Source organism: Pseudorca crassidens, chromosome X, assembly GCF_039906515.1.
Source record: "Pseudorca crassidens isolate mPseCra1 chromosome X, mPseCra1.hap1, whole genome shotgun sequence".
NCBI classification, from domain to species: Eukaryota; Metazoa; Chordata; class Mammalia; order Artiodactyla; family Delphinidae; genus Pseudorca; species Pseudorca crassidens.
Genome location: NC_090317.1, coordinates 2,415,171 through 2,441,551, shown reverse-complemented (window position 1 = coordinate 2,441,551; position 26,381 = coordinate 2,415,171). Strand labels below are relative to the sequence as shown.

Here is a 26,381-nt window from a genome sequence, read left to right as displayed (position 1 = left end):
GGTGTTTGGTCACTGCTTTAGAGGGCTGGGCAGCCCTGGGGCCCGAAACCGTGGTGACAGCCTAGAGCTCAGCTCCCCTGGAGGCCAGTGGGAACGAGAAGCAGGCAGCAGGGCCCCCGGGGGCGGAGAGCCGGGCCTGGCGGGGCAGGTGGACCGCAGCGTGCAGCACGGTAGGGGACAGGGTGTTCGGTAAAATGACAGCAGCTCCTCTTTGTTTCCAGGTTTTATTTGCCTTTTATAATTCTGATATTTATGTACATATATATATAGACTTTTGCTTTTTGTAAAGGGCTCATCCACAGACCGAGCAAAGGCATATGGGGAGATGGGGGCTGCTGGGCGGGAGCGCAGCAGAGCCGGGAGAACCAATCTTTCCTTTTTTTTTTTTTTTTTGGTCTGTTTTTATTTTTCCTGGGATGGGATCATCAAAGCTAATTGCTATAAAACCTAGAAACCACCTAGAGACTCAGACATCTGCCTACACACTAGTGGCATATGGGGAAAGGGCATGGGTGCAAACTTTCAAAGTCACGGTGTATTTACATCCCAAGGTGGGGCTGGGGGAGGCTGAGGAAGGGAACTGTTCAGACTGGGGGCGGGGGCAGGGGGTCGCTAAGGGGTCCTGGGGTGCGGTGGAGGCTGGGAGAGGCCAGGGTCAGGGGGGAGGAGGTGTGCCTGCCCCGCACCTGGGCAGTGACGGAGGCCACTTGGATGTCGTCTGGCGGGTACCAAAGGCAGCGTGTGTACGGAACTCCTGAAAGCCGGCCGCAGGGTGGGGTGGGCCGGGCCGAGTGCGACACCGGCAGGTGGGACTCTGGGCTCTCCAGATGGCCTCCTCTGCACCCATGGCCAGCCTGCCCAGCTCCCATCCCAGTTGGAGCAGAGATGGCAAAGAAAAGGGAGCAGATGGTGGGGACACTGTGTTCTGTCCCCTGTCCCAGCCAGGCTGGCCAAGCAATGGCTGGGGGTGCAGGTGCCAGCCGTGGTCCTGAGGAGACCCCACCGGGCAGCATCCCCGCTTCCTCTGCCCTGACCGCAGCCTCTCTCTGCCCAAAGGCCGGCGAGGCAGCACCTGAAGGCTCCTGATGTGTGGGTGACTGGCCCCCGAGCTGGAGTAAAGCAGTGTGTGCCCAAGAAGGGGTGCAGCTGGGTTTTGGCAATCGAGTGGGGACCAGGCAGTCAGAAGGGGATTAGAGGCAGTGAGTTCCTCTTCTCTGCCCCCGACTTAAGCCTCCCTCGGGCTCAGGATCAGAGGGCCGGGCCACCGCCTGGTGAAGAGAGGGAGGGGCCTCAGTCCCAAGGTCAGGGACCCAGCACAGGCCTCGGACGGGGGGGCTTGGCCTCTGAGTCGGCTGCGGCCTGGCCCTGGGCTGGCTGGACCCTGCTACTCCAGGGTCCCCGCAGGGTTGATGGGGGAGGCGGCCCCTGAGCTGTCGTTGCCTCCCGCCGCCTCCTTCTCCTTCTTGCCACTGTACTGGCCGATGAAGGAGCCGTCCTCGTTGAACTGCACGTCCACGCTGCCCCCGTAGTCGGCCAGGCTGTCGTCACTGCCCAGGGGCTTGATGTCTCCGTTGAGGGATGGCTGGCTGCTGCCGAAGGCCTTCTCCTCGTTGTCACTGCAGGGGGAGGGCAGAAGGGAGTGGGAGGCTGCCCAGCAGTGCCCAGCAGGAGCTGGCAGGTGCTGGCCTGCAGAGGAGGCCTGGCTGGGGGCGGGGCAGAGCCCCAGGGGCCTGGGTTCCGCTAGTCTTCCGTCTTCCGTCTTCCGTGTGCTCTGAATGTACTGGGGCAGAGGCCCTCCGCCTGGACACACTGCCGGGAGGGCAGGTGGCACAGCACGAGTGGGGCGAGGCTTGGGCGTGCCCTGGATCCTGGGGGAGGTGGGGGGCTCGCGGGGCCTGGCTCCCATCTGCAGACGAGATGGGCGGGGGTACCTGTACCGCTGTGGCCCCGGCAGAGCCCAGAGAGTGGCAGCTGGGATGGGGACAGGCAGGCCCGGGAGCTGAGTGTCAGCGTTGGCTTCTCCCTGAAATAGGGAGCTGCCGGGCCGGAGAGCCGGGGGCGCGCAGAGGCCTGGCAAGCAGGGGCCAGTGGCACTCCCGGGCACACGGCGGCCATGGGAGGCCCCCGGCCCTGCAGTCTAACAGCATCTCCCCACCCGCCCCGCCTTACCTCTCCAGGGACCTGCCGGTACCCCGCAGCACGAAGGAGAGAGAGAGAGACGGGGTCAGGCCTGAAAGCGAGCAGCTGGGCGGCCCATCGGCGCCTGCCCCCGCCCAGCTCACCTGTACTCGCCGAAGGCTTCGTCCTTCATGGGCCGGGCCTCCGAGTCCGCCTGGGTGTCTTCCTTGTCCTTCACTGCAGACACAGAGAGGGCCCAGCTTCTCCTCCCGCCCAGCCTCCACCGGGCAATGGGCCTCGCCCCAGGCGGGGACGCAGGCGAGGCTGTCCCTCTGGGCCCTGAACGCTGACAGCACCCTGTTTCAGCGGCTCTCAGGAACCGACAAGCCTTCAAGGGTGAACTGCTCGCCCCCCGTGGGCCTGGCTACCACGCGCCCCGGTGTGCGCAGAAACTCCCCTTAGGCCTCCTGCCTGCCCCCAACACGCCCACCCCATCCTGCCAGGGGCTCCCGGGACCAAGGAGAACTCGCAGGAGGGATGAACGGGGGCCCTCGGCGACCATCCTCCCTGAGCCCTGGGGTCAGGAGTTACCTGAGTACTTGCCACCCTTGCTGCGCTTGATAAAGCAAAGGATGAGGAAGATGAGAAGCAGGACGATGATGGCGCTGACGAAGCCGATGAACCAGCCCTCCGTGGCAAAGCCGGCGGGAGGGAGTCTCACTCGGCCTGGCAGGGACAGTGGGAAGGAGAACGAGCCCAGGCCCGGGGTAAGATGCTGGGTCCCGGGCGCTGCAGACCCACCACCTGAGCCTGCCCCCCCCACCCCGTTCCCAGCCTTGTGCGCGGGCTTCCCTCAGAGCCTCTAGTTCCATTGGTCCACTCCCGACCCCTCCACCCCCGGGGACCAGGCAAGGGCAGGTGAGGGCCAGGCCCATGGACGCCAGAGGGCCCGGGAGGAGCGATAAGCTGGGGCGAAGCGTGCTTGGAGCTGAGGCTTGCGGGGGACCCTCTGCGGGACAGGGAGGAGGACCTTCTGCAAAAGTGGTTGCCCTGGCAACAGTTCAAACAGAGGATACAAAAAGGGATCGTTCCAGGGACCCAGACTTCTCCATCCTGGGCCGCGGGGCACCCAGGTACTGGGAGGAAGAGCCGAGCCGTGGCCTGGGGCCTGAGGTGGCTGTAGCCTGGCCGGCGACGGAGGGACGCTGACCAGTCAGTGCCCGAGGCTCCCTTACCAGTGCCGTTGGTCTTCACGGCCATCTGGTGCAGGAGAACCCTCTCCTTGAGCAAGTGGATCTCGTAGTCGGTGTCAGGCTGCAGGTCCCACTGCGTGTAGGAGCTCTGGTTGTAGCTGACGTACTGCGGCGGGAGATGAGCGCCCAGCTTCTCATCTGTAGGGGTGAGAGGGCAGCAGGGGTGAACGGGAGGGCCCGGCAGCACCCTGGCTCCACGCCCCCCCGCAGCCCCTCTGGGCCCTGAGCCCCCTTCCCCCTACTACAGGGTCCCCTTTTGCGCTCACCCCCCAGGGCTTTGAACCAGATCTGGAACCCGAAGTTGCACTGGCCCTCCTTGGGGACCCAGGAGACCACGCTGTAATTCTCGCCAGCCATGGCCGAGATGTTGCCAAAATCCGGGGTCCCTGGAGATTGAGAGAGGGTGTGGGACCTCGAGGCAGCCCCTGGGCCGCCCTCGTGGGCCCGGCTGCCTACCCCCCGCCTCAGCCCCCTCCAGCTCACCAGATAAGGCCATGGTGCCTCCTTCCCGCACGATTGCCTCTCCAGGGCCCTCCTTCGTCGTGGCCTGGAGCTGGAAGCGGTACCGCAGGTGGGGGCTGAGGTTCGTCAGGTTGTGCATCCGCAGCTCAGGGTCCGGGAGGTCGAAGGACAACTGCTCTTTGCCCCCATCATCCACTGCGAGGACAGGCGAGGAGTCGGCTTTGGCCGCCAGCACCGCCCACCCCCGGCTCCCCTCCACCTCCCAGCCGGGCTGGGCCGAAGCTCCGGGCCCACGACACACGTACGAGGTTGGTAGGAGAGCACGTAGCCCGTGAGCACGCCATTGTGGCTGAGCGGGGGCTGCCAGTGCAGCAGCAGGCTGGTGTCCGACTGGCACTCCAGGTGCAACGCCTCGGGGTGTCCAGGAACTGCGGGGCACGGAGACCAACGGCAGGTCGTCGCCCTGGCAACCCGGGTGGGGGGAGGGCGGGGCAGGGGTGCAGGGCGCAAAGCTCACCTCCCTCGGGGGTGCTGAAGGTCATCTCGCTGGCGGGCCCCAGTCCCCGGCCGTTAAAGGCCTGCACCTCCAGATGGTAGGAGCTGTAGGGCCGCAGGCCGCCCAGGATGGCGCTGGTGCTGTTGGCAGGCACCAGCACGTGGCCTCTGTGGACGTGCCTCTTGCTGTGCCTCCTCTGACTGCCCTCCCACCAGTACGTCACCTGCAGGCGGACAGGAGACCCCGAAAGGGCAGAAGGCCTCTGCCAGTGACCCTGGGGCACGTGTTCCCCCCTGCCCTCCCAGGGGAGCCTTCCTTCCAACCTGAGCACTTCCGGCAGAGCAGCTGGCAGAAGCCCGCCCCCAACCTTGTCACTCCTGGTAGCCTCACCCCTCACCCCGGGGATCTCCCCAGCCCCTACGCCTCGGACTCTTACATTGTATCCCCGGAGGTGGCCCTTGACCTGGGCTGGGTCCACAGGCCACCATCTGACCAGCACCGTGCTCGAATTGAGGATCTTGATGCCTTCCAGCTCAGGGCTTGCCTGGGGGTCTGGAAACGGCCAATGACACGGATGAGGGCCTGTGGCATCCTGCGGCCAGCCCAGAACCCCGCCCTCCCGCAGGGGGATGGCGGCTCTGGATGCGATATGAGGCGTGGGCAGTTTGATGAGCAGGGCGTTCGCATGGTCTCAGGGTGTCTCCCTGCAGACTGTTTATTAGTCGCGAGAGAAGACGGTAACTACGCCGAGTAGTAACTAGAAAAGACCTTGACTGGATGACCAAGCTTAACATCTGGTAACGCTCTACATTCAAGGAACGGACAGAAGCAGGATACCTAGACCCCATGCAGGATCCTGAATGGGACCCTGGACTGGGGTGAAGACACCACTGGTCCATACCACGGGGGTACCGGCTGCCACCCAGATAGATGCAAAGTTATAGATGCCAACTTGCTGACGGTAAATTTCTTTCTGGATCTTCATGACGGCACTTTGGTCATGTAAGGAAAAATCCTTACTCTTAGGAAATGCACTACTGTATATTAAGAGGTAGGAGCTGGGCACCTGGGCGGATCCCTGAGGGGCTGGGGGGGAGTGGGCCATGCCGGCGCACGCAGGCTCCACCCCCGGGTGTGGGCGGGGCCAGCCCAATACTCACAATCCTCCCCAGAGTAGCCGATGGTGATCTGGGGCTCCGGGCCCTTGCCCTGGCTGTTGACGGCCTGGACCTTGATCTCATAGGGCACAAAGGTGGAAGTGTTGGACACCACCAGGAAGGGGTCGCTCACGATCCGTTCCTGCCAGGCCCCCTGTGTCTTCTGAGGGCGCCACTGCACGCGATACTGAACCTGGGGGGCATTCCAGTCCATCCACCGGAGCGGCTGGAGCGGGAGAGCAGAAAGGGAGCTGGTTGGCCAAGCGCCCCGTTCCCCGACCTCTGATCCACTCCCCAGCCCAGCCTCAGGTCCCTGGTCCTTAGGACAGCCAGGGGGAGCTGCAATATCTGGGTGCCGGTCTTACGTCTGGGGGTGAGCTCAGCCTAGGGGCCGCCTCACCTTCCAAGTGATGACCATGTTGTTGGTCTCGTTTCCTTCCCCCTTCACGTCCACGGGGTTCTTCTCCGGGGCTGCAAAGTAATGTGTTAACACATCAACGCTGTGGGGCTCCTGCTGAGGCCGTGAAGGCCCAGGACCAAGGAAGCAATGAGCCGTTCTGGCCCTGGAAGCAGAGGAGCTTGGGCACGGTCATTTCTCTAGACTCTCCTTGCAGAGCCCAGGGGGCCCGGCGCCTGAGGCCCCGCCCAGGTGCTCACCTGCTTCTGGAGTGAGCACGGTCTCCGAGGCTGGGCTGGGCTCCCCAGGGCCGTATTTGTTGATGGCAGTAACTCTAAAGGTATAGTGGACATAAGGCGACAGCTTGAGGGTGGTGGAGGTCTGGTTCCCGGGCACCTTGCCCAGACTGTGCCACTTGTCAGGCGCCATCTCCTTGTCCTCGAACTCAATGTCATACTCTGCCAAGAAGTGGGGGGCGGTGACGGGGCGGCAAGGTCTGGCCCTCCCTGAGGAGGGGAGAGGGCGCCCCAGGCGACTGGTGTCCTCGGGCTCCTGCGAGCGACCCGGAGCCCCCGAACACAGGTGCGTGCTTCAGTGAGCCGGGCGGCCCCGGAGCCGCAGCTCTGGGAGGAGGGTGGGCCCGCCAGGAGGGAGGGCCAGTGGGGCGCCACGCTGGGGGCCTCTTACTCTCAATGGGGGCGTTGTGGTCGTCAGCGGGGCTCCAGGACAGGCGCACCTCGCTCTGCTTCAGCAGGTGGCGGTCAGACAGCTCCAGCTGAGGCACGGGGCCGGGGCTCCCTGAGGGCCACAGAGGGTGGATCTCGGGCCCACTCACAAGCCGACCACCCCACCCCCCTGCCCGAAAGCGCCCTGCACTGTAAGCCTGGGCTCCCGTGCCCCCACACCTCTGGGCCACGAGCCTCATACCACGCGGGACTCACCCACCACCAGGAGCCCTGCCCTGCTCTCCACCGCGTCCAGCTTGGTGCTGGCCACGCAGCTGTAGTTGCCCTGGTCGCTGTAGTCCAGGCTGTGGATGACCAGGCGCCCGTCCTCTATGAAGTACCTGGCGGGGGTGGGGGGCACGCGTGTTCTTCTGCTCCCGGCGGACCCGCTACTCCCTGCCGCCTGCACTCTGCTCGCCCCGCTCCCCTCTCCTGCCAGAACCTTCCCCCTCAAAGCGGGGCACCCCCCCCCATGGATGAGGCCAGGAGGTCTGGACGTCCTGCCTTTCCCACTCTTCCCCCTTCCACCGAGCCCGGGTTGGGGCTGGGCCCGCACTTGTCACTGTCCCCAAGCTCCTGGAGGTCGCGACCATCCCCGCGCCAGGTGATGCTGTGCTGCAAGGAGGGGTCGAAGGAGGCCTGGCACGTGAACGTCACTCGCGAGCCTTTCTTCTCGATCGCGCTGCGGGGCCCCTGTGTGATCTGAGTGGCATCTGAGGGCAATGACGGGAGGGGAAGGTCACTCCGGGGTCCCCCAGAGACCCTGACCCCCCTCCTGGAGGGGCTGCTGATCACATCGGACCTTTGACCTGCAGGTTAGCCACAATGGTCACGTTGTTTTGGTCATTGGCAGCCTGGCAGAAGTAGTGGCCGGTGTCATTGGCCTGGAGGTCTCGGATGCCCAGGGTCCCGTTGGTGTAGGGGAAGAAGCGCTCGTCCTGCAGCACTGTCTTTCCTTCCCTGTCCAGCCTGGTGCGAGCAGGGCAGGCCTGGCTCAGATGCCAGTGGGCTGGGCCCCCGGCCCTCCCTGGCTCCCTGGGCCAGGAGATGGTGCCCCCCGCTGGGGTTGGGGCACTCACCACTGCACGCTGGGCACAGGGGCTCCAAAGGCCTTACACAGAAGGTAGGCGGTGCTGCCCTGGACCGCCATGTACGTCTCGTTGTCTGGGGTCAGGATCTTGGCCGGCAGCTCTGAGGGAGGAGACGTGGCAGGACTGAGGGTCGGGCGGGCACCCACGCGCGATCAGGAGGCACATGAAGGGGCTGGCGGGGCAGCTTCTCCCAGGAGGGCTCGCAGCCTCTGGAAGCTGCCAGTGACTTCCAGGCGTTCTCAGGCCCCCGAGAGCCCTGCCCATCTTGCTTGCCGGCACCCGGCTCTGGCCTGCGCCAAGCTGAGCCTCTCTCGGCCTTAGGACACGCCAGCCCCTCCGCCTCAGATGCACCTCCCGTCCCAGCCACCCATGTCGTACCAATTATTTGAGGTCCCCCTGACAGTCTACCTCTTCCCAAAAGCCCCCCAGGCCTAGCCCCCTAGTCCTCCCCAAGACTCTGGGAGAGGAGCCGCTAGGCTGGCCTCGGGCACACCCTGGCCAGGGTGAGCCTCTGCTCAGTGACCTGTGCTGCACCAGACCACTGTCTGAGGCTGCTTCTTCACCTGGAAATACCGACAAAGAGCCTGCCTCTCCTCCGTGATCCCCACGCGCTGTTGGGAGGAGGGGCGGGAGAAGAGGGGAAGGCTCCCGAGAGGAGAAAGGGAGCCACGGCAGACAGAGCAGCCGTGGGCTGAGTCAGTGTGGTGGCCCTGCCTCGTGGGCTGCAGGGACGGACTGGGGGCTACGAGGCAAAGAGGCGGCGGCGGCTGGGTCCAGCTGGCTGGCACTCACCGACCACGTAAATGTAGGCGTTGGCCAGCAGGAGCCCGTGCCGGTTTCGGGCCTCACACTGGGTCACCATCGTGTCGCTGGGCTGCACGTTGCTCAGGATCAGGGCTCCATGGTGGATCCGGTACTTCTGGTCCTTGGCCAGTTCTGTGTGCGCAGAGGTGGCCCGCGGGCCCAGGGCCAGAGCAGTGAGCCACGCCAAGGCCGCTGCTCGTCCCCGCCGTCCCCAGGGCTCCCCAAGCTCACTCCCTGTCCCTGCCCGAGGCCCTGCTCACCCTCCACAGGGATCCCATTGATTCTCCAGGTGACCTCTGGTTGGGGCCTGCCCTGCACTTGGCAGTCCAGGCGGGCAGTCTCTCCCGGCCCGTACAGATGGCTCTGGGGCTTGTGTAGCCAGTACGGGGCAGCTGCGAGGAAGGGGAGAGCCGCCCTGAGCCCGCAGCCTGCAGCCAGCTCTTGGCCCTGGCCCAGACCCTGCCCACCCCTGTGACAGTGAGGGCTGCATTCTGGGCAGCCTGAACGGGATGAGCCGGCAGAGGCACCGTACCCTCCACGGTGACGTAGTAGGCATGCTGGTCACTGCCCAGGGAGTTCTCAGCCAGGCAGCGATACTCGCCGTCGTCCTCCTCCCCCACGTTCAGCAGCTGCAGGGTCTTGTTGTGGTTCTGGTAGGTGACTCGGTCAGCCGGCATGGGGCCGCTCGGGCGTAGCCATTTGATGGTGGGCGTGGGGCTGCCCGGGGCCACGGCGCACGGAGGCCAAGGAGAGAGCACAGGGGAGAGAGGACCAGGCCACTCAGCCCTGCCCCGGCAAAGGCTCCGCCCCGCCCCGCCCCGCCCCTCGCAGGGGGCGCAGACTCACAAGCCCTCGGCGATGCACTCCAGGGCCAGCGGCTGCCCCTGCAGGGCCACCAGGTGGGTGCTGGCGTCGGTGGGGAAGAGCAGGCGCGGCTTCCTGTCCATCATGCTGTTGGCTGTGAGGACACAGAGCTGACTGCGGCGCGGCTGACTGTTCCCTCCACCCACGACGTTCCCAGGCCGGGTGATCTGGACACCCCAGCAAGCCCCCAGGGCTGCAGTTTCCTCCTCGCCCTCACCACCCGGGGAGGCACCCGGGGAGGCGTTTGGGCCAAGCTGTCTTCGAGGAATTCCGGGGTGGCCTGACTGATGGGATGGGCCACGCCTGAAGGTGAGAGAGCAGTAGGGCCTTTGGGACTCACTGGCCTTGACCCGGAGGTCAATGGGTTCCTTTTGAATGATGGTCCGGGTGCCAGGGAAGTGGGCATGGCAGATGTAGTCTGAGTGGTTGTCCGAGGTAAGCACATTGGCGAAGTAGAGGTTGCCGTTCTGCCCCATGGTCACCCGCTCGTCCTGCTTGATGTGCAAGATCTCTGCGGGGTGGGGGAGGCAAGGAGGCAGAGGTCAGGACCCCCACCCAGGAATCACACCCACTGACACCCTCCCGCTCGCGGGCACCCACTGCTGTTCATCCAATAGATGCGGAGCGGCTCCGCGCTGGGGGGCGGGTGGCAAGGCAGAATCACCGACTCCCCTTCCTCCGCCTCGACGGGCCTCACTGTCTCCTTTGGCCACTTGGGGGTACCTAGAAGGGACAGAGAGACTGGCACTGTGGGTCTCAAGTCTCCTCCCGGCCAAGGCAGAGCAGGGGAGAGGAGGAGGGATAGCCAAGGGGGTGGGTCAGAGGGCCAGGCCGTGGGGAAGTTCACGTAAAGCAGGCAGACACTCTGGGTCCTTTTTGGGCTCAAGGCAGAGACCGGGCACTCCATGCAGAGGAGAGGACGGGCAGGAGGCCGGATGGCTGCGAAGGGTTAACTCTCCACAATTCTCAGCTCCCACCAGGAGGACAGGATGAGGGCGGGTGGGGGAAGGCTGAGGTGCAGCGGTGGGGGGAGGGGAGCTGCGGAGGGATGCTGGAGCTACAGACCCTTCCATCATCCTGACACAGAAACCATGGCAACGGTTCCCAAGGTAACTGGAGGGGCAGAGAGGGGAGAGGAGTGCAAGCTCAGGAGGCAGAAAGCTCAGGGAGGATGGAATGCAGAGGGAAAACCCCAGGGAAAGGGCGACACAGATAAAGACAGAGCCAGAGAGCAGGAAGGAGGGAGCTGGAGGGGCCAGGTGAGAGGCGGAAAGCAGCGGGAGAGGAGACGGAGCGATGGGGGAGGCGGAAGGAGGTGACCGAGAGTGGTAGAGAGGAGATGGTAATTCGGGGATATGGACGGGGCGGAAGCCAAAGCCCAGGTAGTGGCTCAGACAGGCTCAATCCTCCACCCACTCAGTCGGTCAACAAGCCCAAGCCCACGCGCATCCCCCAGGCGGCAGGCCCCCGAGGCCAAGAGGGCGTAGAGCACAGAAGAGAGGGAAGGGGAGATGGAGCCGACCAGGAAGAACGGAGAAAGTACAAGGCAGGGAAGGAGGATGCGGCTACGGGCACGCTTATCAGCCAGCTGAGGCTGGACTCTCACACACGCTCCCCAGGCCTGTTTGGGGACCTTCTCACGTGCCCCAGGCCCTCCCCGGTCCCTGCAGCGCCTCGCACCCTCGGCCATGAGCTGGATCTCGTGGGACATGGCGGTGCCCAGCTTGTTGCTGGCAAAGCAGCGATAGGTGCCCTGAAAACTCTGGGCGAAGTTGCTGTTGTTGCCCGTGATGGTGAAGGAGCCAGAGTGGGGGGCCTGGTTCACGGTCACACCCGGCTCCTCCTTGGGTTTGAAGAGGACGCCGTCCCGAGTCCAGCGGAACCTGCGGGCAGAAAAAGGCTCAGAGGCCTGAGGCCGGGAACCCAGGACCGCGGCTGGCACAGGCCATGGCAAGGCTGCAAGCCGCCAGGGGCCCCGGGGACGGGCTGAGGCAGGGCGAGGACCAAGGGTGACGAGGGAGATCTGGGGTGTGTGCTCCCAGCTGTTGGGAGGCCCTGGGAGACACGAGGGCTGGAGATAAAGTCAGTGGTCAACCCCAGGGCTTAGAGGGTGAAGGTCACTCACTGCACTTGGGGTTTGCCGCTGGCCTCACACTTGAGGCTGATATCATCTGTGGGGAACACGACCACGCGCCGTGGAGACTGTTCCGTGATGACAGGGGGCTCCATCGCTGGGGACAGGATGGGGACAGTGGTGGTGAGGGTGGCCTCTGGCGGGCAGCGGGCCTTAACCCCTGTTCCGTGGTGAGGGAAGCGGGGTCTGGAGCCTTATAGGCCCCGCGGCAATGGGGTTGCGGGGAGAGGAGGAAGAAGCTGGGCCCAAAGCTGCTGGGGCGAATGCGGAAGGAGACAGAATAGAGAGAAGACGGCACTAAAGGTTTACAAAGAAAGAAACCAGAGGAGACAGATGGAGCCAAAGAGGAGGGCAAAGAGTGTGAAAGAAAGAAAAGAGAGACAAGGACAGACACAGACACAGACACAGACACAGACAGAAAGCCAAAAGGGAGAGAGGGGACCAGAGGGAAGGGGAGGCAGGAAACCCCGCGGACACAGAACAAACGTGTCCCCCAGGCACCCCAGGAACCAGGAGGGAGGCTGATGCGGCCTCCAGGCCTCCAGCACGGGACCCAAGAACCAGAAAAGACTGCAACCCGCGCAGGGGACACGGCACACAGGGAGAGCTGAGCATGTGCAGGAGAGGGGGAGGGACGCGCCGACACCCCCTCTTTTCCTCTCTCCTTGGCCTTCTGGGAAACACTCCCACCCTCCCCGCAACTTACCGTGGTGTCCTTCATCTGAGAAATCCAGGCAGCAAGGGAGAGAGGGAGAGAAAAGCTGACATGCCGCCCCAGCAGGGGGCCCTGGCAGGGGAAGAAGTAAGTGCGCAGGGAAGACACCCCTGGGGGAGGGGAGGCCGGGAGAGGAGGTGTAACGTGGGGACACGTGCCGGCGGAAAGAGGGGACACAGCTCGCATCACCAGTCAATGCCCAGGGGGAGCCAGGCCTCGGCTCCAGCACGCAGGGAGAAAGAAATCCGCGACTTGAGCGAAGAGTGTGCTTTGAACAGACCCTTGCATCTTCCTGGCAGGCCTGCAGAACTGACCCCCACCCCACGCAGGATGCCTCAGAAGGCTGAGAGGCAGACAGTCGTCAGCCGGGGCGCCCTCCCCTGCTCCAGCCCGCTTCCCTCCTAATCCAATTAGCACAGCTCAGTGTTTTCAATTACCCAGACCCAGTCTTCAGAGCCCAGCTGCCCCCTCCCCTCCAAACCCTCCCAAAGGCCCTGCTGAATCTGAGTATCCATTGCCTGCAGGGCCGGCGCCAGCCCTCATTTTCTCCCCTTCCTTCCTCTCAGCCCGCCACCAAGCTCCCTGGAGCTGAGGCCCGAGCTACGGCCCCCAGTGCCGCTGGACTCAGCGCAGCACTGGCCAGGGTGGCTGTGAGGAGGGGAGAGAGGGGAGGGAAGGGTGGAGAGCAGTGGGCTGCCTCTGAAGGCTTTGTCTCTGCCGAAGACCTCAGTGTAAGGGCCCCCAGGAGAGAAGAGGGGCTCCCTGGGGACACTGCGGAGAGGGCCCTGCGCTGGGAAGGGGCCGGTGCAGGCAGCCCCAGAGCCAGAGCCAGAGAGAGGGACGACAGGCTGGGGAAAGCAGGGAAGGAGACAAAGGGGCCTGGAGTGGCCGGGGAGGGAGACAGCTGGAGGACAGTTTCCAACAGGGAGGCACCAGGCCGCCTGCCATATTGTATTGGGGTCAATAACAAGCGCCCACCGGTGCCCAGGGCAGCCTCAGACTCGCCGTGCTCTTCGAGCTACTTCTCTGTCCTCTACCCTCCTTTCTCCAAATTCTCCCTGCGCCTCCACACACAGGTGTAGCGGGGCAGGTGGACGCCCAGGGCAAGGCCTGGCAGCGACTGAGAGGAGAAGGACGGGGGAGGAAAGCACGTGTGTGGGAATGTGGAAGGTGGGAGTCTGGGCACGTGCGTGGATGCTGCAGGCTGAGCTGCAGTGACTCTGTGCGCATCCGCTCATGCGTCTGTACTCGGGTGTGTCTCGCCGGAGTACATCTGGAGGCTGTGTCCCGGCTTGCATCCAGTGTACAATTTTGTGTTGCACACCCACTTCTGTGTTTGTGTGCATGACTGTGTTGCTTTGTGTCTAAACTTCTCACTGTGTGCCTCTCGGAGTCTCTGTGCCTGGGTGGGTACGGGTGGCTCGTCTGCGTCTCCCCACGTGCTTGTCCGTGTGCATCCGCAGCGGGGGGAGTGGCATGGGCGTGAGTGCATGCACCTACATGTGTGTATCTAAGGAGACATCCCGGCCTTTCTTCCCATCAGCCCCTCTCCACCTCGTCCAAACCCTCACTGTCCCCCAGTGCTACGTGCTCTCCAAACCCACCTCCCTCAGCCCCTGTCCCATTCCTGGCACGGACAGTCCCCACGTTCAGCCCAGGGCTCATCTCTCAGTGATGCTGGCCTCCTATAGGTCCAGGCTCAGAGACAAAGATGGAAAGGTGAGGGGGGAAGGGAGTGGAGCTACCGAGGAGACTGCCCCTCACGCAAGCCCAACAGCCACTCACAACGGTGTGTTTTCAGGAGAAAACATCGTCACAGTAACACACATTCCACACACACACACAGGTACATGCACACACGACCCACTACAATCCAATGTTAACAGTCAAATACCTACAGACCTTCACAAATGTGACCAGTAAGTAACGGTTATACTGACTCACAAACTTACCCACATAGGAGATCAAGCTCACACTCGGGAATACCCACACTTAGTCCATGACACCTCACGCATCTACAAATACATCCAGACAAAAATAACGTCTGGCCAACTCACAAGCATACACAAATACTCATGTTCGTTCAGTCACAACCTTCCAGCCACACTCCGCAACACCCACGCACCTACCCGTGACCCCCCCCCCCGAAAGGTAATACTCCAACAGCCCCACCCCCAGCCCCACCAAGTAACTACACGTCAAATAGCGAGGGCCCAGAAGGCTAAGGGGTCTGTTCCTGTCCCAGTTCACAGAAAGGGCTACCAAGGGCCCAAGATAGGATTACCCAAGCCAGAAGCCGGAGCGAGGCTAGAGCGAGCTAGCCGAGGACTGGGGATGGCCCCATTCACCTGCCCGCCCCATCCTCGGAGGAGGGGTGGGGCGGGCCGAAGGAGAGCGCGGAGGCCGGGAGGAGGAGGGTCCAGGGCCTGGCCCGCTGTCCGTGGTGCTGAAATCTCACCAGCCCTCCCTCACCTCTGGTCCCTGTCCGTGGTACTGAGATACCCCGAGTCTTCCACCCTGTCCTTTCCAGAGGTACTCAGCGTCCTGGGTACCTCTTGTCCACTCCCTGCCCAGGAAAGGAGGGGTGAGGGGCCGGAACCGGGAGAAGGTGAAGAGGTGGAAGATAAAGAGAAGCCCAGCGCGGCGGTGAAGGGAGGCGCCGAGGCTCCCTCCGGTTACTCACATTCCTCGGGGATCTGGATGAGCAGGCAGGGGCTGCACAGGAGGAGAGGCCACAAGTACCGCAGCGCCACGGCCATCTTCCCGGCGGCGCCGGCGGCTCGGCGCGGCAAAAGCCGGCCGGGCTCGGCTCAAGCTCCGGCCAGAGGGAAGGGGGCTGGTGGGCGGCTTGGGGAGGGAGCCGGGGGTGGGGACACTGCGAGAGGGGAGGAGGGAAGGGAAAGGTAAGGGAGGAGAGAGAACGGACGGATGTTAGTGACTAACATCTGGGCGAGCCTGGGCTCCTGGCCCCGCCCCCAGCCCCGCCCCCGGCTGTCCGGCTCCTCCATCCCTCCCTCCCCCCCACCTTGGAGAAGGCAACCTGCAAGAGACAGCGGAGGCTGGGGCTCCAGTTTGCCTTTCATCCCCTTCCTACTCTCTGTCTGTGCCTCCTCCGCCAGCTGCCTCTCCAGCACCAACTTGTTGCCCCGATCAGCTCCCCTGGGCATGCCACAGGCTGCTCTGTGCATGTCATCCTCGTGTGCGACTCAACACCCAGCAAGCAGATGCCTACGGGCATGAGTGGGGATGTGGGTCTGCACGTAGCCAGATATGCACATCAGTATCTTTGTGGCTGTGTGTGTCCACCTTCATCTTCTCACGAAGGGGGATGCACTCATGAGTGGGTGCGTGCACGCGGAAGTATATGTGTGTCTCGTGTGTCTGTATCTCTGGGGGATGAATCCTCATGTCTGCTATCTCTGTTTGCACACACAAGCATGCCTGCGCACATATGTAGAGAACTCATCACCGTCTCATTGCTGTGGGTTTCAGAGCCAACTGATCCCCGGGTGCTGTTCAGGCCTAAAAAGCTGGTGAGGGGCAAGGGGGACTTGGGAAGTGGGAACAGAGAAAGAAGGAAAGGGGCCCAAGAAGGCTGCATTTCACAGAACAGGTTGAGGAAAAGGAAGCCTGCCCTCAAAAAGTGGCAGGAGGGAGGCAAGGAGGAAAGCACCTCCCTGCTGTCCCTCAGGCTCCTGGGGGGACAATAGAAGCGACTGTGGCCTCTCCCCTTCCAGATGCTCCAGGCCAGGGTCGGAGCAGGGGTCAGGAGAAGCTCTGGGACAGTGTTTCTGACATCTCGAGTGTCTGGCAAGCCCACCTTCCGGGTCTTTGTCTGAGTCTTCAGGGCTCAACTGATAGATGTGTCCACCGCAAGCCCAAGTGATGCCAGCTATATGCACATCCCACCTGCGTGCAAGAAGCCCCAGCGACTGAGGGCCCGGGGGAGGGGGCTTCTCTGCCAACGACTAGAAGAGAAGACACTCCCAAGAAGACAGACCGTTTTGACTGCAAACAGGAAGAGGTGTGAGAAAGAGACAGTGGTAAAAGTGCAAGAAGGGCAAGAGCTTGGAGGCTGGGGCCTGGATGCCTTCACCAAGTCCATCCCGGGCATCCTCGCCGTGCCCAGCCAGGGCCTTATCAAAGCGCGGGCCAAGCCTCAGCCAGAATGCTGAAGGGGTGGGTGGGGAGGCCTGGAACGCCATGCTAAGACATCCAGTGTGTCAGGAGGCAACCAGAAGCCACATAATGGTTTTGTGTAAGGTGACCCGAGAAGGGTGAATTCAGCAGACGGCCTGGGGACTGGGCAGGGAAAATGGACGGCGGCGAATAGCAATTAGATTAGACCCAAAGCTGGAGGGGGAGGGGGAGAAGCACCAGCGTGGGTCGACGTGGACGGGCTGAAGGCCAAGAGAAGGACTCGGAGGGTAAGAAGTGGCAAAGGCGTGGCCGATTCCCAAATTGCAGGAGCCAAGCTGGGGCCCAGAAAGGAGGGGCAACAGCGGACCCGTTCTGCCCCCACCTTCCTCCACAAAGCCCGAAGCGAGCAGGGTGGGCCCCTGCAGCCTCGGCCTCGCCTTCAAGGCCTGTAGGAAGCAGTAGGAGACCCAGATCAGAGGGCAGGTGATCAAAGGCAGCCTTGGGAGCTCTGCGCGCTCTGGTCTTAGGAGGGGGAGGGGAGAGAAACGAGAGAGAATCTCAAAGGCGGATGAGAGGAGACCAGAGCACTCCCTTGGCTGGAATGATGACGGCTGTCTTGTCCCCAAACTAGGTTCCCAGAATTGGGTTTGGCGTGTGTACCCCAGTGTATATGCAGGGGATATATGATGCTGCCAAAGCCCCTGGTCCCCACTCTCTGCCCCATCCCAACACCCCACAGTCTCACATCCAACCTCCTTTAGTCCCTGGTATTTGCCACCCAGCTCACCGCCTTCCCAGGCACTCAGAGGCGGAGAGGCCCCTGACAGCTGGGAGGGGCTCTGCCTCCTCCCGTCCCACTGCTGCCTGCCGGCTCTCGGATCTCTCCCCATTCCTCAGGCAACTACAGAGCAAGCAGCTCAGGTTGCCAGCTCGGCAGGCCCCCACCCCCCATCGGCACCTCCAGGGGCAAAGGAGGCGGGGGAGTGTTCCACAAGCTGGTGTACAGATGGAGCCACGGCCATGTCTGCAAAGCGGGGGCAGGCTGGGGAGGACTGAAGGGTGACAGACAGGGTGAGAAAGAGGCAGGAGGGAGCAGGAGAGACAGAGAAGTAGGGCTGGGGGAGGGAGGGCAGGGAACGGGAGACAAAGACGGATGCTGGACCACCACAGCAACCACGATGGAGAAATCCAGAAACAGAGACCCAGGCAGCGGGGAAAGGAAGAGAAGAGGGGAAAGGAGCACAAAGGATGAGACAGCTGCAGAAAGCACTGATGAGAAATGGCCGAAAGAGGACGACTGGGGGCAGGGGGGCGGGGGGGTGTGCGCACGCGCGTGTGCACACCTACGCGCAAACCCAGTGGCGCTTCCTCGGCATCCTTGTCCCTGGGGGGGGGGGGGTGCCAGGCAAGAGACAGGAAAGGAGGAGAGGAGGACCTGAGTCGGGGGAGGTGGACTTCTTGGGCTTGGAGCTGAGGTCGGACTGGAGACAAGCAGGAGGCAGAGAAGCTGCGAGCCAGGACCACAGACACACATACAGAGCAGCACGGCCCTGGCCACTTGTGGCACTAGGGCAAGGAGACGGTTATAGACAAGATGAGCAAAGCCACTGCTGGCCAGCCCTCAGGGAGCAGCTGGGGATCCCCACAGGGGAGGAGGGAGAAGCACCCAGAGGACCCCAGTGACTCCCTCCAAGATTGCTGTTGGCATGGAGAGAGCAGCCGCCTGGCTGACGGGGTGCCGATGCGTCCATGGGCCGGCACAACCGTGAGTGCCCACGTGCTGGGGGAGGAAACGACCAAGGCAGGCCGAGTACCCATCCTCTCTGGAGGCCTCATGCACACTCACGGGGGCAGGGAAGGAGAAAGGGCATGGCGGGCTCTGAGGTGGCAGAGCCAGCAGGGAGGGGCTCAGTGGGACCCTAGGAGAGCGCCAGCCCTGGGTCCCGCGGCCAGTCCTCTCCTCTGGCCTCCGCCCTCTGACCGGGGGCTGGGGGACACTTGGGAGGTCGCGGAGCCAGGCTGAGACCTGGGATGGCTGCTTTCTTCTCTGTGCACACACACACCCTGGGAACCTCCAAGGGTGCCCTGTGCGTGCTCGCTGCACACAGGCCCACCGGCTGCCAGGTCCTGCCTGGAGTCCTCTCTGCCCCTCCCACCTGAGAGAAATGCACCTGCCCAAGGAGAAGTCACAGGCAGGTAGCCCAGCCCGTCTGTTCCGAGTGGGGGCAGCGCTGGGGGCTCAGCCCTGGTATGTGAGATGGTCAGAGTGTGAGTGCCAGGTCCACGTACTTGTGGGCTTGTGGGGGCACTTGGGGGCACCTACGCCTGGGCTGTCCCCTCAGCAGGGTGTATATGAGGGCGTGGGTGTCACCTACACCCCAGGCACTGTGTTCCTTTAAGGCTCCTCCTCACGCGCCCCCCCAGGCTGTGGCTGGCGGGTTTCCATGGAGATGGAGCCAGCTCCCTCCACTGGCAGAGATGGGGGAAAGCTTGCCGCAGCCTAATGGGTTATTGAGATAATACATAAAAGAGGCTGCTGGGTGGGAGCCCCCAAATGTACGCGGGGGCCCCGGAAGCCCTCGAGGACGGCTGCTTAGTCCTCGGTGCTCTCTGCCCCGCCCCTCCCTAAGGGAGAGCGCGCCCTCAGCCCCGTTAAGGCTGCGGTCTCCAAGGCAACGGCAGCTCACCTGTAATGGACCATTCTCCTTACAGGATAAGGAAGGGGCGGGCCAGAGGTTAACCCTTTGTGGGAGAGGGGAGAACAGACAGTCTCCATTGAGAAAGCAAGGGGGTATCTCGCCATCGGCAGCCAGACAGACATTCCGCCCCCCTTCCCTATTTTATTAACTGAATTCGCGGATAGCACTTACCGCACACCAGGGACTCTTCTAAACACCCCTGCACGCATTACTCGTTGAATCCTTAAAATTACCCTGGGGACGGAGCAGTATCATTATCCCCATTTTACAACTGAGGAAACTGAGGCCCAGAACCGGAGCACCATGTCCAAGGTCACGCAGGTGGCACTGATGCTGAGCAGGTACGGGGTTCTAGGTGGGGTGGGGGCGCCCAAAGCCGCCTAAGACAGCTCGGGCAGTTAGCTGGCCTCTCGGCGCCTCAGGCATCCCAACATGTATGCCTGCTTGCGTTCGCAGAGGGCCAGGGCCTGGGCCCCTGGGGAAGGGCCTATTTGCTAGGCAGATGGCAGGCAAATGCAGGGGAATCTTGGGAGGAGGCCACGCGGAAGTAGGATGTGACCCACATCACGCCTCAGCGCAGGGCAGGAACCACCCTATCCCTCAACGCCCCCAAGGACTCTGCACAAGAGAAGGCAAACAGCTCCAGGACAGCCAGGACAGCCTGGGTTTCTTGCCCCCCTCCATGGCTGTGCAGAATCTTGGGTCGCTCTGACTCCTTTCTCAAAACCAAAGGCTCCAGGGCCCCCTCACAGAGCACTTGGCTACCAGGGAGGCCCCCCTCTCCAGACAGACCTTAGGCACAGCATGGACTCCCTTCCCGTGCAGAAGGGAAAACTGAGCTCCAGTGAAGCAGGGGCCAAATCTCCGGCCTCCCAGGCCCCTAGAATGCAAGCACTGTAGCCAAGCTGCCCGTGCGCGGTTGGGGAAATTGACGCCCACGGCCTAACAACCGTGCCCTTTCACCCCCTCTAAGCCCTCCTTCCAGCTCTGCAAAGTGCGCTTAGAACAAGATCTGAGAAGTGAACCTGGCACCAGCGGGGGCTTCAGGGGCCCGGCAAGAGGGAGCGACATATGTCGGCTCCTATGGGCCAGCAGGGCTTGCCCCAGGACCCAGAGGAGGGAAGGAAGGCAGTGCGGGGGAGGGAAGGTGCCAGGCAAACAGAGAGGTGGGAGGGGCCCAGCCCGAGGCCCACCCGAAGCTGCTCAGTCCTGCCGGCCCTGGGACACCTGGCCCAAGTGAGGGGGGCAGGGGGCGCCTGGAAAAGCTCAGACACTGCCAGCCCCCTCCAGCCGCCTTGGGGCTCCCCATTCCAAAGGGTTAAAGAGCAGAGGGGGCACAGGAAGCCTGGGAATGGACAATGGAGCCTCTGTTGTTCCCTGGGCTTCAGCATTCCTAAGGCATGAACGCAGGCGGTCAGAGGAAGGGCCAGAGGGCACCCCCCTCAGCGGGAAGCCCCACGGTCTTACAGGGAGACACTGCGGCCTCCGCAGCCACCACCAGCAGCCCCGCCCCTTCCCAGCACAGGATCAGTGCGGGCACAGGAGGATCTGTGTGCGCACACTCTCACCAGCACACACACACACACACACACACACACACACACACACACACGATTGCACACATGCAACCAGATGGCTAATGCCCACACGTGCGAACAGGAACACGGGACGCCATGCACACACTCCCACACCCAAAGCCGCCCCGCGCAAACCCCCAATCTGCCTGGCTCTGAACACTTCAGAGGGAAGCGTGGCTCCCGGGGACTCATCACCTCCCTTCAAGCTCCACCATCAGACTGGCAGGAAGACGGCCTGGCTCAGAAGGGCCCCTCAGCGTCGGGGCCCCTGAGCCAAGCGCGCAAAGCCCAGGACACTGCGCCTTCCTGCTCCACCCAATCCGGGGTCATCCCAGGGGCTGGCGTGAGCTGCCGGCTGGCAGGACAGCGGCCAGGCCCTCTCCCCACAGCTTCATGGCCTGGGGAGAACACGGAGGGGGGGCGTAGGCAATAGCCTGCGGCCTCGGACGGGGTGGGGGGGCACTGGACAAAGAAAAGCTGGAAAGACTCGAAGTCCGTCCAGACCCTCCCCGGCTCCTCCCTCTCTCAGACCACAGCCTCTAGGAAGCCACAAAGATCCTGTTGATATCTGGGGAGAAGGTGGGCTGGCCTTGCTAACCGCCAACCGCCTCCCCCAGGGTCCTCTGCTGGTGGCCACCAGGTGCCCCCTGTACACCTTCCAGGTCAGACGAGGCCCCCACGGGAGGTCTGGGCCCAACCCAAAGGCCTAGAGTCCGGGGGACGTGTGCTGGGTGGCGGTCACCCCCGTGCTGAGGTGCAGAGCCCAGGCCGACCTTGGGCTTTAGGAATCGGGGCAGGGAGAGCTGCAGAGAGAGAAGATGGACAAAAGGGGAAGTGCGGAGATGGCGACAAGGGCATCCAGGGAGGGGTGGGGCAGGCAGAAGCAGGGGAAGGAGAGGAGGGCAGTGCTGTGCGAAACTCCAACAGAGCAGGGAGGAGAAAGGTGACAGTGTGGGAGTGGAGGTGTAAAGAGGCAGCTGAGAGCAAGGCGAGGGCAGGGAAAGCAGGACCGGGGCATCCAGGACGGGCCAGGTCAGCGAGCAGGAGGGAGAAAGACTGGGGGGGGTGGTAAAGCCCCCCCTCCAGGGACCTCAACCCAGCCTTCCCAATTATGAGAGGAGGGGCAGGGCAAAGACAGCAGCCCAGTGGTCTGCATCACAGGGTGCGACAGAGCTCCTGGGATGGCGCTCCGGGTCGCCACTCACGCCCACAGAGGGGGGCCTAGTGGAGCAGGGCACTTGGCTGGGATGCCCATCTTGGCCAACCTTTGCCCAGGGCCCCCCTTTGCTCCATTCTCCCCAGAACAGGCCCCTCCTAGGCCCAGGGCACCCCTGGGAAGCAGCCCCCCATCTCACTCCAGACCTGTTTCAACCTTTTGCCCCAAGAAGGGGTTGGGGGAAAGCTCCCCTCACACGTTCGCCCTGACTCTCCGGAAGGCAGGCCCGGCAACGTCCTGGAGACGTTCTGTCCAGCTGCAGCCATTTACGCTGGCACCAGGGACCGTTTGCCTTGAAAGGGACCTTGGAGATTAACGAGTCCACGCCCCATGTGATAACCAAGAGGGCCGAGACTCAAAGAGGGGAAAGGACTGAGGGTCCCATGTCGCTGGGCTGGGCAATGGTGGGTGTGGCACACGGGCTGCTCCCCCACCCTCCCCAGCTGGCCTCGCCCGAGTGCGCACCGCGGAAGGCATCCGCCCCAGCAGGGCAAGAGGCTGATGGGGGCACAACCTCCATCCCGGCCTCCCCTTTCCCTGCGAATAGTCACAAAGGAAAACAGAAAGCCAGTCCACACCCCCTGAAGACAAAGACGGTGTTGGTCCAGTTTGTTACTGGCTTTTCCATAGGTAGCCCCGAGCCTGGTCCAGGCAGGCACCTGGCAGTGCAGCTGCCCAGCGAACGCCTGCCCGCCCCGTGGGCCACTGAGCTCCTGGGCTGGGAGGAGCTCCTTACTGCGCGCTAAGCGCCGGCTCCAAGCTTTGCAGGGGGCTGGGCGCTGGGCATTGGGGGAGGAGCCTCTTGGGAGTGGGTTGTAGCAAAGCAGGGAGACTGAGGCTGGGGTGTGCTGAGCGGGATTCTCCCTCGGTGAACCGATCACCCAGGATCCTTAATTTCTTTTGTTCTTTTTTGTATATTTCAATCATACCACAATAAGATGTATCACTTTGGGGATCGCACACACACAAGCATAAATAAGTACGAAGAGAGAGGCTAGGATGCAGCAAAGAAAGTGTCCAGGAGCCGGGGACGGGTTGGGGGGGGTCCCCAGCCTCAGCACTGACAAGAACTTGCCATGTGGCCACAGATTCACTAAGGCGCCCCCCGAAAGCTAGGGGGCCCATGGGTGCACGTGTGGGTGTCGCATGGGCACTGCGCTGAGAGGCCAGGCCAGGCTGAGTCCCATCGCCTGCAGCAAGGAGATGGTCAGAGGAGACAGGCCCCAGGCCGCCCCCTGTCCCAGCCACCTCACAGGCGACAAGTTCTTGGGAAGAAAGGGTGACTCTGGCTTCTTCACCCTCGAGCCACGTGAGTCAGCAGCGATGGCACCGAGCTGCCCAGAAGCCCCTGCCTCTGGGTGGAGTTAACTGGAAGCAGGGCACCTACTTAGAGGGGGGTGTCAGGCCCCCCACTTCTTGAGTCGGGGCAGATGGCCCTGGGCCTGCCTTCCTGAGACAGGCAGCGAAGGGCTGGGCTCCAGATACGCTGTAGGGGCAGCAGGTTGTACTAGGGGCTCTGCAACCCCTGCCAACCAAGAGTCCCCCAAAATTTCCCCTAGGAAGGGGGAAAGAGGAATTGCAGACCCCTCTCATAACCAGACAGCGACAGGAAGACTTGGCAATGGACGAAAGACCTGCAGTGGGCAAGGCAGGGCCCCAGGAGCTGAGGCCCTCCCTTCGTCGTCCCCCTACCTACTGGGCCCACCTTCTACACTCATGTGCGCAGCCGCACCCTGCTGGGTGCCCAGGCCAGCCTCACTTCAGTGCGCCCTTTCTTGGCCACAAGAGCCTGCAGAATCTGCGGCTCCAGAGGCACCCCACGTTCCAGGGCAGGAGACTCTGGTCCTGGTGCAGGCTGGGAGCGTAAGCCCGGGGAGTCCAGGCTGGGGTTTAGAGAGGAGGAGAACAAAGCCCCCCTTCCCACCTTGGGGCTGAGGGCCAGGCAGGGCCCAGCCCAGTTCCTTCCCCTGCCCCCCACTGCAGGGGCAGCCTAGTCTGACCTCCCCCCAACCGTGCTGGCAGCTGGATTTTCGGCCAAACAGGACTCTGGACTGGGGAAGGGGGGCAGCCACGCCCCGGGCCACACCCCACGGCGGCCGATGGGGGGATGGGGGTCACGGCCCCACCGCGCTCCCCTTCTCACCCACTCACACACCCGGAGGGACGTGCCACCTTCAGCCCCCGCCAGCCCGCACAGACCCTGCCTGACTTCCCCCAGAGCATCCCTCCCCGGGTCGGCATTTCGGGCGCCGCCCAGGTACTCTTCACCTGTCGGGCTCCGGCCCCCGGCCGCCTTTCCCTGCCCCGCTGCGCTCCGCAGGCCCCGGAGCCCGGTGCCCGGCCTGGGTGGGGCTCTAGCCGCTCCGCCGGTGGCCGCGGGCTGGTCCGGGTGGGGCTCCCCGCTTTCGCCCCCGGGGCAGGGCTGGGACGGGAGGCTCGGGGAGCTGCAGGCGCGGCCCGGGCGCGAGGGCAGGCCTGCCCGCCTTACCTGCGCTGCGGCCGCCGCTCGGGTTACCCGCCCAGCCTCCGCACTCGCCGGTCTCGGACCCGCCGCCCGAGCGCGTCTGCGATGCTGATGCTGCGGCGGCCGCGGCGCCGGGGCGGGGGCGGGGCGGGGCGGGGCGGGGCGGGCGTGCGCGCAGGGGAGGGGGAGGGGAGCGCTGGGGAGGCGGGGGAGGGGAGTGAGATCACCTCCCCGGCCGCCCGCCCCGCCGCGCCCCTCGTCCCGGCGGAGTTGGGCTGCCGAGGCCGCCGGCACGGGGAACCGCGGCGACCCCCTCCGGGAGGGAGCTCAGTGGGACCCCCGCCGCCGGGTCCCGCCTGACCCGCGCCCGCAGCTCTGTAGTCCCTGGCCCGGCAGTGCCCAGCAGCAGGGCACCCACGCCGCAGTGGAGGCTCCGGGCGGGAATCTCGAGGCAGGGGTGCCCCCGGGGCGCGGTGCTGGGCGGTGGGGAGAGGAGTCAGAGGAAACAGATCCCCTGAGCCTCCACCCAGCCCTCGAGGGCGCTGGCGAGCGCCCGGCACCCACACGCGACGCGGTCTCGGCCGCGCCCTGGCCGTGGGGTGCTTGGACGCCCCCCCCAGGGCAGGATTCCCGAGGCCCTGGGCTCTTCCCGGAAGCACCCCCCTCCCATCCTAGGCGCTTGGTCCGGGAGGGGCGCACGGGCGTCAATCTCAGCCCTCCAGGGAGGCGCAGAGGGGCGCGGGCTCCTGCGCAGCCCAGAGCCGGGGGAGGGGGGGGGAGCGGGGAGGTTGCTGAGAGAGCGCCCCCCGAGCTGCCATAGCGCATCCCCAGATATTCCTCCGACTCCCTGTCGGTTTCCCTGGCGTCCTATTTCTTTGTCGTGGGGATTGGCCCCATCCCGACCTCTCCCGGCAGCCCCACTCCTCTCACTGGAAAGCGTGGGGACGTATCTCCTCCCCAGCGCCCCCCACCCCCCCGCCCCAGGCTCGCGGTCGTGACCTCCGAGGCCAGGCGGAGGGCATAGCTATTTCGGAGTGAGCCGAGCCCAGCCGCAGGGCAAGGAAGGCCTAGGGCCCAGATGGCAGATTGCGGCCCTGTTGGCCACGGTATTTTTATGGGCATGCCTGTTGCCCAGTGAAGCATGCCCGGGCCCTCAGCTCAGCCTCCCCAGACCCTCCAAGCCATGCAGGGGGCCCACGTAGGAAGGGGCCTGGAGTCCCCCCGCATCCGACCATCTCCCCACCACCTTCAGTTTCTCCTGGAAGGGGAGGCCTGGAGTGGCCCCACTTGCCCTCAGGGAAGGTCCGGACGCCAGGTTTCTAGGTGTCTTTAGAAGGGGCGTGGACAAGACCAGAGTGTTGAGTGAAAGTGCGGGCTGGGGTAGGGGGGGACCAGGGAGCTGGGGGCAGGGTGTTCCCCAGAGTTGCCAGTGGCCCACCCTCTGGTTCCAGCAGACCCAGGGTGGGAGTGCTGCCTGGGCCCTTGTGCCACGGTTGCAGCCCTTTCAGGAGCAGTGAGGAGGCTGGGGCTGGGGAGGTGGGGTTTAGGCTGGTGGGCGGGGCGCTGGGCGCGGAGGAAGCTGGGCCAGCGGGCAGGCCTGGGCACCGGAGAGTGGTTATTTTCCATGAAGCACTGAGCTGCGGTTCGCTTCCTGCCTGCTCTGATCTGACCTCCGATAGGCCTGGCCTCTCTGCTCTCCAGCCGCCTCCACTCACTACCCTCCCCGCCAAGTTCCCAACCTCTGCCTCCAGCCCCAGCTTCCACAAATCCTTTACGGAGCGCAGGGTTCCACGCTGATCCCTGGGATGGGAATGACTAGGGTGAAGTAAGAAGGGGGAGGAGCCACTTCCTCTGCTCCTACTAAGTGCTTAGTGATGGGTTCCGTCTCCATTTGTGATGCTATATTCATTACTATTATGCCACTAAATCCCGTTTATTGAGCATTGCCCCGGGGCCTGCCAGTTAGAAGCACATGTCATGTACTGGCGCAATTATCTCGCACACCAACCAGGGAGGTCAACCATTAGTCCACATCACAGATGAGGAAACCAAAGGCCAAAGAGCTCAAG

The 26,381-nt window shown here is 63.8% G+C and overlaps 1 protein-coding gene across 2 annotated transcripts; it reads right to left on the bottom strand.

The window, feature by feature from the left end:
- Positions 1-371: 371 nt before the first annotated feature.
- L1CAM (L1 cell adhesion molecule) lies at positions 372-24,445 on the bottom strand. Of its 2 annotated transcripts, XM_067724515.1 has the most exons (29): positions 24,337-24,445; positions 14,900-15,091; positions 12,208-12,222; positions 11,493-11,598; positions 11,048-11,250; positions 9,968-10,090; positions 9,708-9,878; positions 9,350-9,461; positions 9,036-9,220; positions 8,764-8,895; positions 8,492-8,635; positions 7,688-7,799; positions 7,411-7,577; positions 7,165-7,321; positions 6,825-6,949; positions 6,571-6,681; positions 6,144-6,341; positions 5,887-5,957; positions 5,490-5,712; positions 4,766-4,881; positions 4,351-4,552; positions 4,139-4,261; positions 3,855-4,028; positions 3,638-3,757; positions 3,354-3,509; positions 2,710-2,844; positions 2,283-2,355; positions 2,170-2,181; positions 372-1,616 (listed from the first exon to the last, which is right to left on the bottom strand). In XM_067724515.1, the coding sequence occupies exons 2-29, from the start codon at positions 14,973-14,975 to the stop codon at positions 1,385-1,387; spliced, it is 3,774 nt and encodes a 1,257-aa protein (XP_067580616.1). In that variant the 5' UTR covers positions 14,976-15,091; positions 24,337-24,445; the 3' UTR covers positions 372-1,384. The 2 variants fall into 2 exon arrangements, with proteins under 2 accessions (XP_067580616.1, XP_067580618.1); XM_067724517.1 differs by lacking the exon at positions 2,170-2,181.
- Positions 24,446-26,381: the final 1,936 nt, after the last annotated feature.